At 39.6% G+C, this 17,650-nt stretch overlaps 1 protein-coding gene across 1 annotated transcript in view; it reads right to left on the reverse strand.

Annotated features, from left to right (window-relative positions):
• Window positions 1-17,650, reverse strand: part of LOC126175942 (phospholipase A1-like) — a 103,030-nt gene that overhangs the window by 34,974 nt on the left and 50,406 nt on the right. The window contains exon 4 of the mRNA XM_049923019.1: window positions 16,730-16,984. Coding sequence (XP_049778976.1) covers window positions 16,730-16,984 — 255 coding nt within the window. The remainder of the gene's footprint in view (window positions 1-16,729; window positions 16,985-17,650) is intronic.

Consider the following 17,650-nt stretch of genomic DNA (forward strand, 5'->3'; position numbering starts at 1 on the left):
TCTGTAACAGAGGTGCATTCCAAGCAGACAGTTGTCATTGAGTTTCTTTTGCTTTCAGAATAAATGTGTTGCTTATTTACTGGACACCCCTTGTATTATAATACACAGTTCTACTGCACCATTTCCAACCCTGGACAACTTCCAATGCTATAACCAGTTGGCTTAGTCTGGTAATCTCTCTTTGCTCCAGAGTAATGAGAATAACAGTCCAATGAAATCCATCCTGGCCAGTTCTGAAGTCCTTTATCTTCACCCCCTGTCCGAGCCGGACACCTTCTTGAAGAAGGACGATGTCACCGATTCTAATCTCCCACACTTCTACTGACATTCTGAACTTGATGAAAACACATGAGTAAGAGCAAGTAATCTTTGCTGCACTGATTCCAGAAGTCTTCTGTTAATGTCTGCTACAGGTTAAATTCTTATATTAAGTCAATTGGCTTTCAAGGCTCGATCCCACTCAATCAAGTCGTAAGTCTCATCCACACCAGAAAGTGAGCTGGCACAAGCACCTCATCGTAAGTCTGGAAGACAGGTGTAGAGCTGAGCATGGTTTTGATGCTTACAAGAAAAACCAGAAGTCTCTCCTCACCCAGACTACTTCACCCGAGTAATTTACAAAGGCACCATTTTACTGAACCAACCATTCTTTCCTACCTGACTCCCCACAAAACTGCACATAGGATAATGAGATTCAAAATGCTGGGGTCTGCCCATATCAATGCTAGGATTATGGAGTAGTCAGTCCAAAGACTCCCCCCCCCATGAACCATGGACCTTGCCGTTGGTGGGGAGGCTTGCGTGCCTCAGCGATACAGATAGCCGTACCGTAGGTACAACCACAACGGAGGGGTATCTGTTGAGAGGCCAGACAAACGTGTGGTTCCTGAAGAGGGGCAGCCGCCTTTTCAGTAGTTGCAAGGGCAACAGTCTGGATGATTGACTGATCTGGCCTTGTAACAATAACCAAAACGGCCTTGCTGTGCTGGTACTGCGAACGGCGGAAAGCAAGGGGAAACTACGGCCGTAATTTTTCCCGAGGGCATGCAGCTTTACTGTATGATTAAATGATGATGGCGTCCTCTTGGGTAAAATATTCCGGAGGTAAAATAGTCCCCCATTCGGATCTCCGGGCGGGGACCACTCAAGAGGATGTCGTTATCAGGAGAAAGAAAACTGGCGTTCTACGGATCGGAGCGTGGAATGTCAGATCCCTTAATCGGGCAGGTAGGTTAGAAAATTTAAAAAGGGAAATGGATAGGTTAAAGTTAGATATAGTGGGAATTAATGAAGTTCGGTGGCAGGAGGAACAAGACTTCTGGTCAGGTGACTACAGGGTTATAAACACAAAGTCAAATAGGGGTAATGCAGGAGTAGGTTTAATAATGAATAGGAAAATAGGAGTGCAGGTAAGCTACTACAAACAGCATAGTGAACGCATTATTGTGGCCAAGATAGATACGAAGCCCACACCTACTACAGTAGTACAAGTTTATATGCCAACTAGCTCTGCAGATGACGAAGAAATTGAAGAAATGTATGATGAAATAAAAGAAATTATTCAGATAGTGAAGGGAGACGAAAATTTAATAGTCATGGGTGACTGGAATTCGAGTGTAGGAAAAGGGAGAGAAGGAAACGTAGTAGGTGAATATGGATTGGGGCTAAGAAATGAAAGAGGGAGCCGCCTGGTAGAATTTTGCACAGAGCACAACTTAATCATAGCTAACACTTGGTTTAAGAATCATGATAGAAGGTTGTATACGTGGAAGAACCCTGGAGATACTAAAAGGTATCAGATAGATTATATAATGGTGAGACAGAGATTTAGGAACCAGGTTTTAAATTGTAAGACATTTCCAGGGGCAGATGTGGACTCTGACCACAATCTATTGGTTATGACCTGTAGATTAAAATTGAAGAAACTGCAAAAAGGTGGGAATTTAAGGAGATGGGACCTGGATAAACTGAAAGAACCAGAGGTTGTACAGAGTTTCAGGGAGAGCATAAGGGAACAATTGACAGGAATGGGGGAAAGAAATACGGTAGAAGAAGAATGGGTAGCTTTGAGGGATGAAATAGTGAAGGCAGCAGAGGATCAAGTAGGTAAAATGACGAGGGCTAGTAGAAATCCTTGGGTAACAGAAGAAATATTGAATTTAACTGATGAAAGGAGAAAATATAAAAATGCAGTAAGTGAAGCAGGCAAAAAGGAATACAAACGTCTCAAAAATGAGATCGACAGGAAGTGCAAAATGGCTAAGCAGGGATGGTTAGAGGACAAATGTAAGGATGTAGAGGCTTATCTCACTAGGGGTAAGATAGATACTGCCTACAGGAAAATTAAAGAGACCTTTGGAGATAAGAGAACCACTTGTATGACCATCAAGAGCTCAGATGGAAACCCACTTCTAAGCAAAGAAGGGAAAGCAGAAAGGTGGAAGGAGTATATAGAGGGTCTATACAAGGGCGATGAACTTGAGGACAATATTATGGAAATGGAAGAGGATGTAGATGAAGATGAAATGGGAGATACGATACTGCGTGAAGAGTTTGACAGAGCACTGAAAGACCTGAGTCGAAACAAGGCCCCCGGAGTAGACAACATTCCATTGGAACTACTGACGGCCTTGGGAGAGCCAGTCCTGACAAAACTCTACCATCTGATGAGCAAGATGTATGAAACAGGCGAAATACCCTCAGACTTCAAGAAGAATATAATAATTCCAATCCCAAAGAAAGCAGGTGTTGACAGATGTGAAAATTACCGAACAATCAGTTTAATAAGCCACAGCTGCAAAATACTAACACGAATTCTTTACAGACGAATGGAAAAACTGGTAGAAGCCGACCTCGGGGAAGATCAGTTTGGATTCCGTAGAAATGTTGGAACACGTGAGGCAGTACTGACCTTACAACTTATCTTAGAAGAAAGATTAAGGAAAGGCAAACCTACGTTTCTAGCATTTGTAGACTTAGAGAAAGCTTTTGACAATGTTGACTGGAATACTCTCTTTCAAATTCTAAAGGTGGCAGGGGTAAAATACAGGGAGCGAAAGGCTATTTACTATTTGTACAGAAACCAGATGGCAGTTATAAGAGTCGAGGGACATGAAAGGGAAGCAGTGGTTAAGAAGGGAGTAAGACAGGGTTGTAGCCTGTCCCCGATGTTATTCAATCTGTATATTGAGCAAGCAGTAAAGGAAACAAAAGAAAAATTCGGAGTAGGTATTAAAATCCATGGAGAAGAAATAAAAATGTTGAGGTTCGCCGATGACATTGTAATTCTGTCAGAGACAGCAAAGGACTTGGAAGAGCAGTTGAATGGAATGGATGGTGTCTTGAAGGGAGGATATAAGATGAACATCAACAAAAGCAAAACGAGGATAATGGAATGTAGTCGAATTAAGTCGGGTGATGTTGAGGGTATTAGATTAGGAAATTAGACACTTAAAGTAGTAAAGGAGTTTTGCTACTTGGGGAGCAAAATAACTGATGATGGTCGAAGTAGAGAGGATATAAAATGTAGACTGGCAATGGCAAGGAAAGCGTTTCTGAAGAAGAGAAATTTGTTAACATCGAGTATAGATTTAAGTGTCAGGAAGTCATTTCTGAAAGTATTTGTATGGAGTGTAGCCATGTATGGAAGTGAAACATGGACGGTAAATAGTTTGGACAAGAAGAGAATAGAAGCTTTCGAAATGTGGTGCTACAGAAGAATGTTGAAGATTAGATGGGTAGATCACATAACTAATGAGGAAGTATTGAATAGGATTGGGGAGAAGAGAAGTTTGTGGCACAACTTGACCAGAAGAAGGGATCGGTTGGTAGGACATGTTCTGAGGCATCAAGGGATCACCAATTTAGTATTGGAGGGCAGCGTGGAGGGTAAAAATCGTAGGGGGAGACCAAGAGATGAATACACTAAGCAGATTGAGAAGGATGTAGGTTGCAGTCGGTACTGGGAGATGAAGCAGCTTGCACAGGGTAGAGTAGCATGGAGAGCTGCATCAAACCAGTCTCAGGACTGAAGACCATAACAACAACAACAGTCCAAAGACTGGCTCTGCCAATGCCACAGTTGGTAACATTGTATTAATAAAGCAACAGTCTCATTCCCAACAATGTAGCTAGTAATTCAATACCTGAGACTGTTACCCTCCTGACAGATACTAAATTGTTTTTACTGCACATAAGGTTTTTATTAGTGTTCCCATGTTCCTCACAACTGACGAATTAGGTGGCCCAATATACTAGCTCAGAAGCATCACAAAAGTTATGAATGTGCAAGATTCTGTTCTCACAAGTTGAGATCCACATGCATATAGATACATAGAGATTAGGAAGTCACAATAGCCAAATACACCATTTCGAGACACGGTGATGAAGCAGGATTTTGTCCAAACACAACCATAGTAGCCAAGTGTCTTGGAATAAAACCTTTTTGGTGATGGATACTGATGAGACTAGGCCCAGAGAATCATAGGTGCTTGCAGTAACTCAAAGCAAAGTTCTTTTGGTAGCTATCATGTCTAGTGTTTCGCCAGTGACAACCATTTGAGGTACAGGGAGCATATTATTTGTTGTGTTCCATAACACAAACTACTGCAGCATTCACTTTTATGACTTCTTCTTGGGCCTTCCACTTTTTGCTCAACCATGGCAGATTTGCTACAGTTACTATATTTGTTGCATCAATGAGATGAGCTCATAGTAGAGACCACCAGTCTGTCTTGTGCTTCAGTTCTAGTTGTAGCATCATCTGTGTACATATTTTTATGTATTAAGGCTGCAACCAAGAGGAATAAGTGGTTGTCAGTTTCCTGAGAGTGGACGGTAACAGGAAGAAGCTGCATATACAACTGAAAGGAAGACATTTTAAGTGGTAAACAGCTGTCTCCATTGTGTGAACTGATTGTGAAGTTTCACTGACAGGTGTGTTGCACTATAGGAATCTCACAAGCTCTTGCTCATACAAGTAAAGAGCAAGCTGAAGGGAAGTTTGTGTGATATGGGCTATAATGGCAAAATGTCATAGGCAGAATCATTGTAGTGCAACCATTACTTCTGGTTGAAGGTTTCTGAAATGTCATTAAGCTATGTTGGGCTCTCTTCTTGAGCTGATCCATCAAAAACAGATCGCTATTTTATAGTTCCTTGTCCGAGGTGTCTGTATGTGCATCAGAAGGAGCTAACTCAACATGGTCTTGCCTGATGTATTCTAACATCAGAGTGTCATAAGCAAGTCTTAACTCATTGTGTTTAGTACACATTTTTACAATGCAGTATCTTGAAAGAAATAAGATGCTCTGAACCTTTCCAAAAGCATGGAGTCTTTCATGCTCACTGATGGTTCCTGCTCATTGCCTCTTGCAACATGAAGGTTAATGGCAGTCTGAATCACTGCAATTCCTGTTCGATTTATGCTAAGTATCTAGTAAAACTTCGAGGACAATCAGACTAGAGACAGAAATAGTAGTATGGTCAGTTTGCCAGTATTGATTGGCTCCTATAAATAGATCAATGAAAACAACTGTCTGTCAATGGGATTAGTCAGTGACAGGTTACACGCATGCTGCATAATTCACGCATCTTGTGGTACAGAAGGATGGCTGCTGAGCAAATGTGAACTCTCAAAGGCATTGATACTAATGAGCCCTTTCTTCCATATATTTCTTAAATTCAGATGGATGACTCTGCATGATTCTGATATGGTAACTGTGGACCCAAATGCATCAATCATAAGGGCCCATGTGTTAATCACCTGCAAATTCAAACTGGAAATCGAAGATCTGTCAGCAAAGTGGACTGGTTGTCAGAATCCAGAACAAAACATACCAGTTTTATCTTACCTGTGGGTCCTGTAACATAAATGCATGCTGTTTGCAGATGTGTGAAGCTGGGGCATCCTGTGTTTACATTACCCATTGAACTAGAACTCATTTTCACTCTAGGAGATGAAGGAGTTTAATGGACACAAACAGATTTGTGAATGATTGCCTTCACAGAATGAATCAGTTCACAGAATGAATAGAAAGTCTGGCCTTTCTTCATACAACTTTTAGAGTATGGCCTTACTTGTGGCAGAGGAAACAGTTTTTACATGACTTCAGTATCTTTAGATACCTCAGTTCTAGTTATTTCTCGCTGAAATTAGTAAAACCCAAATTAGCTGTTGTATTTCCAGCTATACTGATACACAACTTGTGATAAACTAAGTCCTGTTTAGTTTCTTCTGACATGTGCATTCCACTGTTTCTGTGAGTTTCTTGCCATATATATAAGTGGAGAAGTATGTACAAGTGGAAAATGGCTACCTGTAGAGCAGAGAAGAGGGCTTTTGGGAAAGGAGCTACGCTGAAATCCCAAGCACGTGAATTTATATACAGATTGCGTGTTTACTTTGAAAGGGAAAGGGACAATGGTGGGCCTTTCATATCAGCGAGAAAAGTGGTTGACAGAGTGGCAGAGGCATTGAAAACATCTCTACAGCAACAGTGAAGAGAGTCACAAATGATAAAGAGGCTGCTAGCTGTTATTTTGACGCCTGGAAACCCAAGGAAGAGACCATTTTGTGTGACTGAAACAGACAACTTTGCCAAAAGTGCTATCAGGCAACACATATATGCATACTAAAGCAGGAAGGAGTGTCTGACACTCAAAAAGTTGATGGCATCACTGTCAGACAGTGGTTTGTTCACAGGTAGAATGACAAGTCTCTCTACTGTTTTGAAAAAAATTGGCTTCCATTGGAAAAAGTTCTCCGGATGAAAAGTATTAATGGAACACAGAGACATTGTAGCATGGAGATGTTGTTGCCTGCATGAGTTGCTAGCAGTGAATCCGGAAAATGTAATATGGATTGATGAAACATGGGTCAACATGCATCATGCACATTCTGTCGCATGGACAGATGACATGCGTCATGGAACTATGAGTATGCCAACTGGTAAGGGAGGGTGACTAATTATAGTTCATGCTGGCTCTATGAGTGGTTCTGTTCCTGGTGCTATGATGATGCTCTAGTCAAAAACAAAAACTGCCTACTATAATGAGGAGATGAATGCAGATACTTCAAAGACTGGTTCGCTACCAAATCTCCGTTCTGGTAGTGTTTTTGTAATGGAAAATTCTCTGTACCATTCTGTACAATTAAATAAGGCACCAACGGCTGCTGCAAGGAGAGATGAAATAGTCAGCTGGTTGCAAGATAGTAAAATAGGCTTTGAACAGAATATCCAGAAAGTGGAACTTCTGGAATTAGTGAAATGATACAAGCCACAGAAGATGCATTATGTGATTGATAAATAGCAAAGAACCACGGACACAAAGTTAGACATCTTTTACCATACCACTGCCATTACAAAGCAATTGAACTCATCTAGGCTCGAATAAAAGCAGATGTTGCAGAGCAAAACAAGTCCTTTATGTTCTGAAACACACAGAGGATGCTAAATGAGGCTGTCACCGAATAATGCCAGAAAACTGGAGGAGCGTCATCAACCATGTGTGGAACAAGATTACAAGGTCAAACACAGAAGAAGGTGTAAGAGAAAAATCTATTCACACACTCCTGGAAATTGAAATAAGAACACCGTGAATTCATTGTCCCAGGAAGGGGAAACTTTATTGACACATTCCTGGGGTCAGATACATCACATGATCACACTGACAGAACCACAGGCACATAGACACAGGCAACAGAGCATGCACAATGTCGGCACTAGTACAGTGTATATCCACCTTTCGCAGCAATGCAGGCTGCTATTCTCCCATGGAGACGATCGTAGAGATGCTGAATGTAGTCCTGTGGAACGGCTTGCCATGCCATTTCCACCTGGCGCCTCAGTTGGACCAGCGTTCGTGCTGGACGTGCAGACCGCGTGAGACGACGCTTCATCCAGTCCCAAACGTGCTCAATGGGGGACAGATCCGGAGATCTTGCTGGCCAGGGTAGTTGACTTACACCTTCTAGAGCACGTTGGGTGGCACGGGATACATGCGTACATGCATTGTCCTGTTGGAACAGCAAGTTCCCTTGCCGGTCTAGGAATGGTAGAATGATGGGTTCGATGACGGTTTGGATGTACCGTGCACTATTCAGTGTCCCCTCGACGATCACCAGTGGTGTACGGCCAGTGTAGGAGATCGCTCCCCACACCATGATGCCGGGTGTTGGCCCTGTGTGCCTCGGTCGTATGCAGTCCTGATTGTGGCACTCACCTGCACGGCGCCAAACATGCATACGACCATCATTGGCACCAAGGCAGAAGCGACTCTCATCGCTGAAGACGACACGTCTCCATTCGTCCCTCCATTCACGCCTGTCGCGACACCACTGGAGGCGGGCTGCACGATGTTGGGGCGTGAGCGGAAGACGGCCTAACGGTGTGCGGGACCGTAGCCCAGCTTCATGGAGACGGTTGCGAATGGTCCTCGCCGATACCCCAGGAGCAACAGTGTCCCTAATTTGCTGGGAAGTGGTGGTGCGGTCCCCTACGGCACTGCGTAGGATCCTACGGTCTTGGCGTGCATCCGTGCGTCGCTGCGGTCCGGTCCCAGGTCGACGGGCACGTGCACCTTCCGCCGACCACTGGCGACAACATCGATGTACTGTGGAGACCTCACGCCCCACGTGTTGAGCAATTCGGCGGTACGTCCACCCGGCCTCCCGCATGCCCACTATACGCCCTCGCTCAAAGTCCGTCAACTGCACATACGGTTCACGTCCATGCTGTCGCGGCATGCTACCAGTGTTAAAGACTGCGATGGAGCTCCGTATGCCACGGCAAACTGGCTGACACTGACGGCGGCGGTGCACAAATGCTGCGCAGCTAGCGCCATTCGACGGCCAACACCGCGGTTCCTGGTGTGTCCGCTGTGCCGTGCGTGTGATCATTGCTTGTACAGCCCTCTCGCAGTGTCCGGAGGAAGTATGGTGGGTCTGACATACCGGTGTCAATGTGTTCTTTTTTCCATTTCCAGGAGTGTAATATTGTAATTTCTTTATCAGACAATGAGGACGGCTGCAGTGAAGATACCGAAGACTATGCAGTTGTGACAAGAGATGACCAATCAGATGATGATGATCTTGGGGTTTCCATTCTCCCACATGAAAAATAGAGATATTGTCCTTATCTGATATGTTATATGTAACATCTGTGCAATTTGCTTTACCTTGTTAAAGTTGAAAATCTGATTGTGTGTAATTTTTATTTTGGCTGGAACCATAGTCATGGTAATTTTTTTTAATGATGTTACTGCCATTTGAGGATAATAATTTTTATTTTATTGTTATACAATCCAGAGTTCAGCCATAGGCCATTTTTAAGTACAGTAACTTATTTGTATGTCAAATGCTATCAGACTGGTATGAATACAGTGAAATCTGAACGGTATAACAATAAAATAAAAACTGTTGCTGTCAAATGGCAGCAACATCATTAAAGAAATATTTATGTGTATGTATGTGTAAGGTGACAAACACTGGTAGCACATGTGAAAAAATATTCCATCAAGGAACACATCAATCAGCAGAATGCTGCTCATACAGGAATGCTGCAATGAATGACCGCCATTGTTCAGTTTGGAAGGAGCCGAGTGATGCTGTGGGCCAAACAGTGGGGTGGGAATGTCAGGCACCCCACTCCCCCTGCCACTGGCTCACTGTCCATCCATGTTGAATACTGGCAACTGTGCTGCCAGGTGTCAGAGCTCTTCTCTCGATGTACGGAGTATAGTATTCACCATAATGGATGTATTTGCTGATAAGGGGTTGCATTCTGTATTTCCAGTCAATATTAGAAGCCACATTCTATTTTTCACTTCAAAAGATGTTGGATTGTTGTAAAATGCACTCAGCCCATGAATTCTAAAAAGAAATTTCCCGGAACAGTCTTGGTTTTGGCAGGAAGTCAAAATGTATGAAGCTCTCATAACTGTTTATGTCAGTGTAAAGTGCAAAGAACTATACAGATACAGAGTGTACTGAAATTATGAAACCCTTATGGAATGACAAGCAGGTATTGCTTTTTGCCACAACACATGTTAGAACAACCCTTTAGTGTGTTCTGTCTAAGCTTTTATAAGATCCAACACTACAATCAGAAATTGAATTCTTTCGCTCATTTCTGATTTGTTGATTGGCAAGGAAAAGTATAGTTCTTCTTCAAGTTAAGTGTAAGCTTTGGGTGAGAATGTTCTTAAATGTGAGCATTTGCAATATCTTTCAGGCCTCATTCCACCTACTTTTTATTACTAAGTTACATTACCTTAAATTAGTTGGTGTTTTTGCAGAAGAAGCACATCTATTTACTTCCACAACAAACTTTGAACACTTACCTTTCAAAACATCGTTACTTCTTTTCAAAGCATACTTTTCTTTCCTCAGGAGTGACATTTTAATATTTCATCTGTTTCCCCAAATCCTTGCACTATTCACCTTAACAGGATCAGCTCTTTTAAAGCGTGACAATCATCTGTGCTGGAGCTCTCCATCTTTTGGAAATTGGTGATAAACAACATTTGCAGTTTTATACGAAGCTTTTTTGAATTCAGCAATAGCACAATGATTTCTGCTTTTGCTCATAGTACTTTAAAACAGCCAACAACAAGAATAGCTAACACGCAACTGCATTCTATTTGTTACAACAGAAGGATTTGGGAATTTGCTTGCACACTCATAGTGTTCTTGCTTGACGCTTCTCACTTCCTGTATTTCCAATGACATGATGGTGTTCCTCCAGCAATCTGCATTGGAAGCCAATATGGTATGCCCTGTGTATACATGTCTAATGCATCACAGGAAAATATTGCAAATGGTGGTTTGAGAAATGTTACTCTCGAAGTAAATTTTGTTTCACACAAGATAAATTATGTTAAGTGTAAGATTGCGCAATGATTTCTTAATTCATGGAGTAGCCATTTATGTCATTATTGAAAATTTTATTGGCACATTTGTGCCTGATATATCTTAAAAGGCAACACATACTAAAAAAGACCAATAATATACATGAAAGCTTAGCTTTTCTTGTAGCTATATTGTTTGTATATTAATTTAAGCTATTAACTTTTCCTATTTGTGTGTACAAAATTATTAAAATATTGGTACATTATTAAAATATTGGTACATCAATAATTTTTCCAAAAAATATCGATATATATTGGCATATTTCTCCTACTGATATATTGATAATGAAATAGTAATATCAAGCTCCAATACTTTTATTTTATTTTATATTTTTTTCTACAGTTTTCAGTAAATACTTGAAATTGATCTTTTGAAATTGTAATAGAACATAATTTTACTTTCAGTGTGAGAAGCAGTCTTACTGCTTTTTGAGCTTTCATCGTGTCCAGTCTTTCTCTTTGACTGTGTGAAGCAAGTATAGGTGGCACAAAAGAAGTCCAATTGCACTGGGATTTGGCAATGTGAATGGAATAACAAGACTTCTGATGTGAAGAAATGGCACACCTGTTGCATTAAAAAACAATTTTTCTTCACATCAGCATTCTTCAAAAATACTTGCTGAAAATAATGAACAAAAATCTAAATGACAAGACTGATCTTTGACATGGGCAGAGGTGTGTGAGGGGAAATGTTGATGCAATCAGTCCTCAGCACTACCAGCAGAAACTTCAACATTTAACTTCACCATACAACTTCTAGGTCACTGGCATTAGTAGAAATGAAAATACAGGGAAGTCGACATGAAGTGCTCAGGACAAATCCGACATGTGACGAAAGTGAATGACAGAGCCATTGAACACCTTTTATTTTGCCATTTACATGCAGTTACCATTGTTAGCAAAGTGGTTATTGCCAGGGTAAACGTGCATCACTTTCCTATCAATTCTCTTATTGAGTGATGTGGTGAACCCGTGTCCGGCCATCCTCATTTAGATTTTTCACGATTTCCCTAAGTCGCTTTAGGCAAATACCCAGATGGTTCCTTTGAAAGGTCATGACTAACTTCTTTCCCCATCCTTTAGTCCCCTCCCCCAAATCAACTAACCAATCAACCATCCCTATCAATTCTTGCTCTAAGGGATAAGCAGGCTGCTAGCTTGTTGATGTACAGAATATCTAATAATAAATCAGTTAATAAATATATAGCTCTAAAACCAGCAGTATATTAATAATGCGCAGCCAATAATTTTATAGGCTGGTTTGTCAATATTTTTTCCATTGATATATCGATATTTATTCTCGATATACCAAGGGCCGATAATGATTTTTTTATTTAATATTGATATATCGGATTCCACTATGTGCTACTTAATAGACATGTTGCTATTCGCTGAACACATCACATGTCCTATGCTTTGAATATCTGCAGTCATTCGCTGGTGAGATGACATGACGTGACATGAGCTATGATGCTGAAAAAAGTGCATAGTGATCGTGTTCACGGGCCAGTGTTGGCCAGCAGGCCATAGTTTGGAGACACGTGGTTTACACACTTACAGCATCTGATCTGATTTAAATAGATCATGGTTGAAGGAGGAAAGGAAGAGATAAACAGAGAACTCTGTCTCATGTAAAGAAGGAAATGTGTTTCATCTACCTTGCTATTCTTGGATTATGTGTCCAAAAAAATCTTTATTTGCCATGTGATATCTTGTTTATCATATTCTCTGGCAGAAAACTCCAATTTATCAATGATATACACATGTATCGTAATGTTATGTTCTCCTTAAAATTTAATCCAAAACAGAATGAATACATTTACCACTGCCATAGAGTCTATATACCTACCTTAATTAATTTTTAATTAATTTTCCTGCTGATTTTATTTTTGTTGAAAATAATAACCCTCCAGATACAAAAGGTATACTGTCACGTTGCATTGGTATCATTTCAGGTAAAATCACTCTTTCTTTTATTTGGAATGCATTTTTGTATCTGTTCACTGTTATATTATTGCTAGCAACCTGCGATCACAGAGACATAGTGAAATATGGGGTTTCTTTGCCAAATTAGGTGATGGGAAAGCCAAGTGCAACTTTTGTCTATTTCATATAAAGGAGGAAATACATTCAAACTTGCTCGTCATGTTTGTATGATGCAGCCAACAGAGTCTTTGTGTGTGTTTAGCACCTCCTGCTCCTGCAATGCTTGATATTTCTTGTAAAGATAACCAGGATGATCAGCAACCAGCATCAACACATGCCAGAACTGAATGGCAGTCACTGCCAGTGGATGACAGTACCACCTCAACAGCAGTAAGTCAACCTCCAAATCAAGGAACACTGTCTATGCATTTTGTGAAGCCTCTGTCTAACAAAATAAATCAACTGTGGGTTGCGAAAGCTTGAATTTTGTGTGTGTGTTTGTGTTTGTTATTGTCTCTATCAACGTACCAATGCTTTCATTTGGTAAGTTACATCATCTTTGTTTTTAGAAAATAAATAAAGAGATAGATGTTGCACTTGGCCTGTGAAAGATTACTTGTCCCATAGCATAGCTGAGAGCAAGCAGTTTCAAAAGTTCATAAGTAAACTGAATGGCACTTACTGAATGCCAGCATAAAAGACCATTTTCAACAAATTTCTTTAATAACAATACACAATGACAAAGGAAGTAATGGCGAAAACCAAAATTAATTCTGTAGAAGCAATTGTGTGGATTATAGTCAGTAATGAGAGCTATTTGTCGGTGATAACACATTATGTTAAAGACCTGGAGCTCACATCTTCTCTTCTAGAGTGTTTTAGATATAATGAATGGCACATTCAGAAAACCTCACTGAAGAACTGTGATAAGTAACCAGGGAATGGGGCTTGGAAGAAAAAGTTGTGTGTGTAGTTGGTGACAATGCTGCTAATAGTGTGGCAGCTATACGACTCACAGCCTGGAAAAAAATCCCCTGCTTTGCATACACCATGAATTTAATTGTTCATAATAGCCTTCAGCACATTCAAGTCATTCTGAATAAAGTGAAAAAATACTGAATTTTTTAAAAAAGAAGTCCGCAGGTTGAAAGAGCCTGCCCTGGCAGTAAAACAGGATACCATTACGAGGTGGAAGTCAACCTTTGCTGCACTTGAAAGAACAGCCGATGTCAAATATTCCCTGATGTCACTACTAATTATCAATTATCCAGCTCTTCCAAATTTGACCACAGCAACACTGCGTATATCACACAAGCTTGTGAAGTATTGGAAGTTTTCAAAGACTGGTTTGAAGACATGAGCAGTGAAAGGGTGGTCACTGGGTGTTACAAGTTTGTCAATAACACTAAAATTCATGGTGATGTGTACCAGATGACTGAGAAGTTAGTTGAAAAGCTACACTGGCAATTTTTCAGTATAGAGGGAAATTCAATTTTCACAGAAGCAAATTTATTGGATTCTCAGTTCAGATTATATTGATTTTCTGATAAAAATTTGGGTGAGAAAGTAAAATTCAATCTGATAAGGCAATTTGAGAAATACAAATTGCACACATCTACAGCCAGTTCCCATCAACAAATCTACTTCGTATCTCTGGGTTGAATTTAATGTGGTGTCCTCCAGGTTAAAGAGTACTCCACACCTAAGAGCTGCTTCGATAGTGTAAGTGGACAAATATTTGCAAGAACCCTTGCTACAGAGGCAAGGCAGTCCATTTCAGTGGTGGTCTGAATGGCAGTCAGTATACTAAAAAGGTGAGGGAGTCACAGCCGAATAAAATGAGTTGTGAATGTTATGAAGTGTGAGAACTGTGAAGTGTTTGAAATAACAGTTCATTGAAACTGAGTTGTTGATTCACACTTCACAGGATGAAGCATTCTTTTGAATGACTCATTCATGAGCTATACATCACCAGCACGTAGTAATGGAGTGTTGGTCTAAAAGTTCAGTTGTTTGTTATTAGTTCTGTTTTGTGTTTGAAAAGGATGTTGACTACCAAGTGTGGGAAGGCAGATATTTAGCTTAAAAAATTTATAATTGTTTATTTGTGTGATGTACTGTGGGATTCTGACTAATGCAATAAGTAAAGAAGACAAAAAAGTTCCATAACATTTCATTACAAAATTTAATGCATGACTTGGAAAAATGTGGCTCTCTCCTCACAAAGTATGAATCTACCAGTAGCCAACTAAAAGAAACTTCAAGAAGACTACATTGAGGAGACTACCGAAATAACTTATTTCTATTAAGATGATGCTTTTTCTCAAATTTGTAATTACTCAGTTCACATTCATATTTTGTCATGTGCATGGTTACCACTGCAAGTCACTGAATGCCTACTTATGAACTTCAGTCAATCATTTTAATGAATTCCAAAGAAAATGGGAAGAGGTTACATTCCAAATGAGCTGCCTACAATAATCTATTTTTTGAGAAGTTGAAATCTTCTTTCAGTTTGCTTCTGATACAAGAGATTATTGAGCTAGGTGGAATATTACCCTATAATATAACCCAATACTGAAAAATGACATTGGATTTCATGAAGTAAGTAATTCAGTCAGTGGTTTGGCTTTAAGCAGCTTATACCCCCAATGTCTATATCACAGAGGAGACAACATATTTCTGTGAAGTACTCTTTTTTTCAGCACGGATTTTGAAGTTCATACATAATCAGCATTGTAAAGTATCAGAATCTGGAACTGCTACAGTCAATAAGTTAGTGAACAGATTTTCTGATTGAAATATTACACTGGTTAATAGTTTTTTTTCAAACTCTTGGTTGCATGAGATTTTTTTTACTGATTCATAATGTTTCTGATCTGCTGATTTCAAATCTGTAGATGGTTTTTCTCTCCATACTCTGGTTTTCATACAATTCAAACTTTCTCATTCCAGCAGTTCACTGTTAGATTAATTACTTGCAAGTGAGGGACGACAAACATATGATGGCAAACTGTTCTGGAGCATTAAATGAGACCTCCCTGAAGTGGACAACAAATGGAAGAGCTTGGAATGAATCAGGGTCTGATTCCATTTCCTATCCAGTTACCTTGATAAATACCATGGCAACTTTGGGAGACATCAGTGATGAGCAATGTGATCGGTTCCATCAGAGCTTCAAGACTGTAGAAGAGCACTATCAAGGGAGATGAGACATAAATATGATGGCAGACTATGGCTGAAGTATTAAACATTGTCTTCCTGAAGTAGTTCACAAACAGAAGAGCTTGAAATGAATTCTTCCTCAACAGAATGTTTTAATTATAAGTCACTTTTATCTAACTGCAACCTTCTCCATGACGGTATGTACTCAGTTTGTACCACTAAATAGATTCAGACAACGTTTCCATTCAATTTGTATTATACAACTAAGTTCAAGGGACTGAAATCAAGTCTTTATCCACCTATACTGTGATTTAATTATGGAAACATGAAATATAGACATCTGGTGAATGCAAGAAAACTGGAGCTTTCAGAAAAAAACAAACTCTAGGTCTGAAATAAACACCTTTAATTAGGTAAGAACAACTGCTGATAACAATGCAACAAAAACATTATTTTACTTTTTGGAAACACTGTACAACTTGTTCCTATGAATATCATTTGAATTAACTTCATATCCAATTTTGCACTTTATATCTGTTTGTAGCTTGGTATGATTTTGAAACAACAGATCTGCAACCAAGGGTTACAAGCATGCGCAACACCTTGTGTCGTAATTGCAGACATCACAATTTGCAAAAAACTGATTTTTTTTGTTACTTTATATGAAAAAGATGACATATCCTTAGCAAAATAATTTCTTTTTAGATGTTAGCAGTGTTGAATACTGTACCTGTGATGAGTGCCACTTTATTCTGCTGTGATAATGAACCTCCAATCACACCAACAACATGGGCACCCAGACTATGACCAACCAAGTGAGTTATTGACAAGTTCAGGCCATGTGTCTCTACTAAACAATCCACAAATTTTGCCACAAACTGACCAACAATGACTAGATCCTCTCTTACTTGATCATATGCTGCATTGCTTGCAATAGGTGACCAGTCTATAGAAATAACATTATAATCACCTGCTGTCAGATATGCTGTAAAAGAACAAATAATATTTGTTAATGGCTCAAGTTGGAATCAGTTTTTTTTTCTAGTACAGCAACAATATTTTCATCAGTTTTGTTTATTCTTTAACAATGTTCCACATATCAATCAAGAGCAAGAACTGCGAAGGTGATGGAATGAGCAAAGGTAACATTTACAAAACAGACACATCTCTTATAAATTTAAACTGTATCATTAAACTTTATTAACAATCACTATACTTCTCTCAATACCATTTGTGTTTACCCCACCTAAATGTAACCAAGGAAAATGGCAGAAAAGACAAAACTTAGAATGCAGCTACTGCTTCCTGCTTTATATTAAGTTACTGGTGTTTGTCTTGTACAGGTTGTTAATTATTTATTTGAATACATGGGTATTTTTCAAGGAAAACATCTGTAACAACTGAATCTCATTTACAATGCTGAACAACTTGGCATATAGCTTTATAATGAACATTGCTGCTTCCTATGCAGTTAACAGGAATTTACAAACTATGAATTTACACAATAAGATGATTTGTAGAAGGACTGGTTAATAAGGTATTTTAAAATTTCTTTATGGGTTAGTAGATATTTCCACTTTCACACTATGTTACATAACAACTTGTTACATAACTCCTCTCTGGACCATTGACAAGGAGGCAAAATGTGCAT

This window comes from Schistocerca cancellata, chromosome 3 (genome assembly GCF_023864275.1).
Source record: "Schistocerca cancellata isolate TAMUIC-IGC-003103 chromosome 3, iqSchCanc2.1, whole genome shotgun sequence".
Lineage (NCBI taxonomy): Eukaryota > Metazoa > Arthropoda > Insecta > Orthoptera > Acrididae > Schistocerca > Schistocerca cancellata.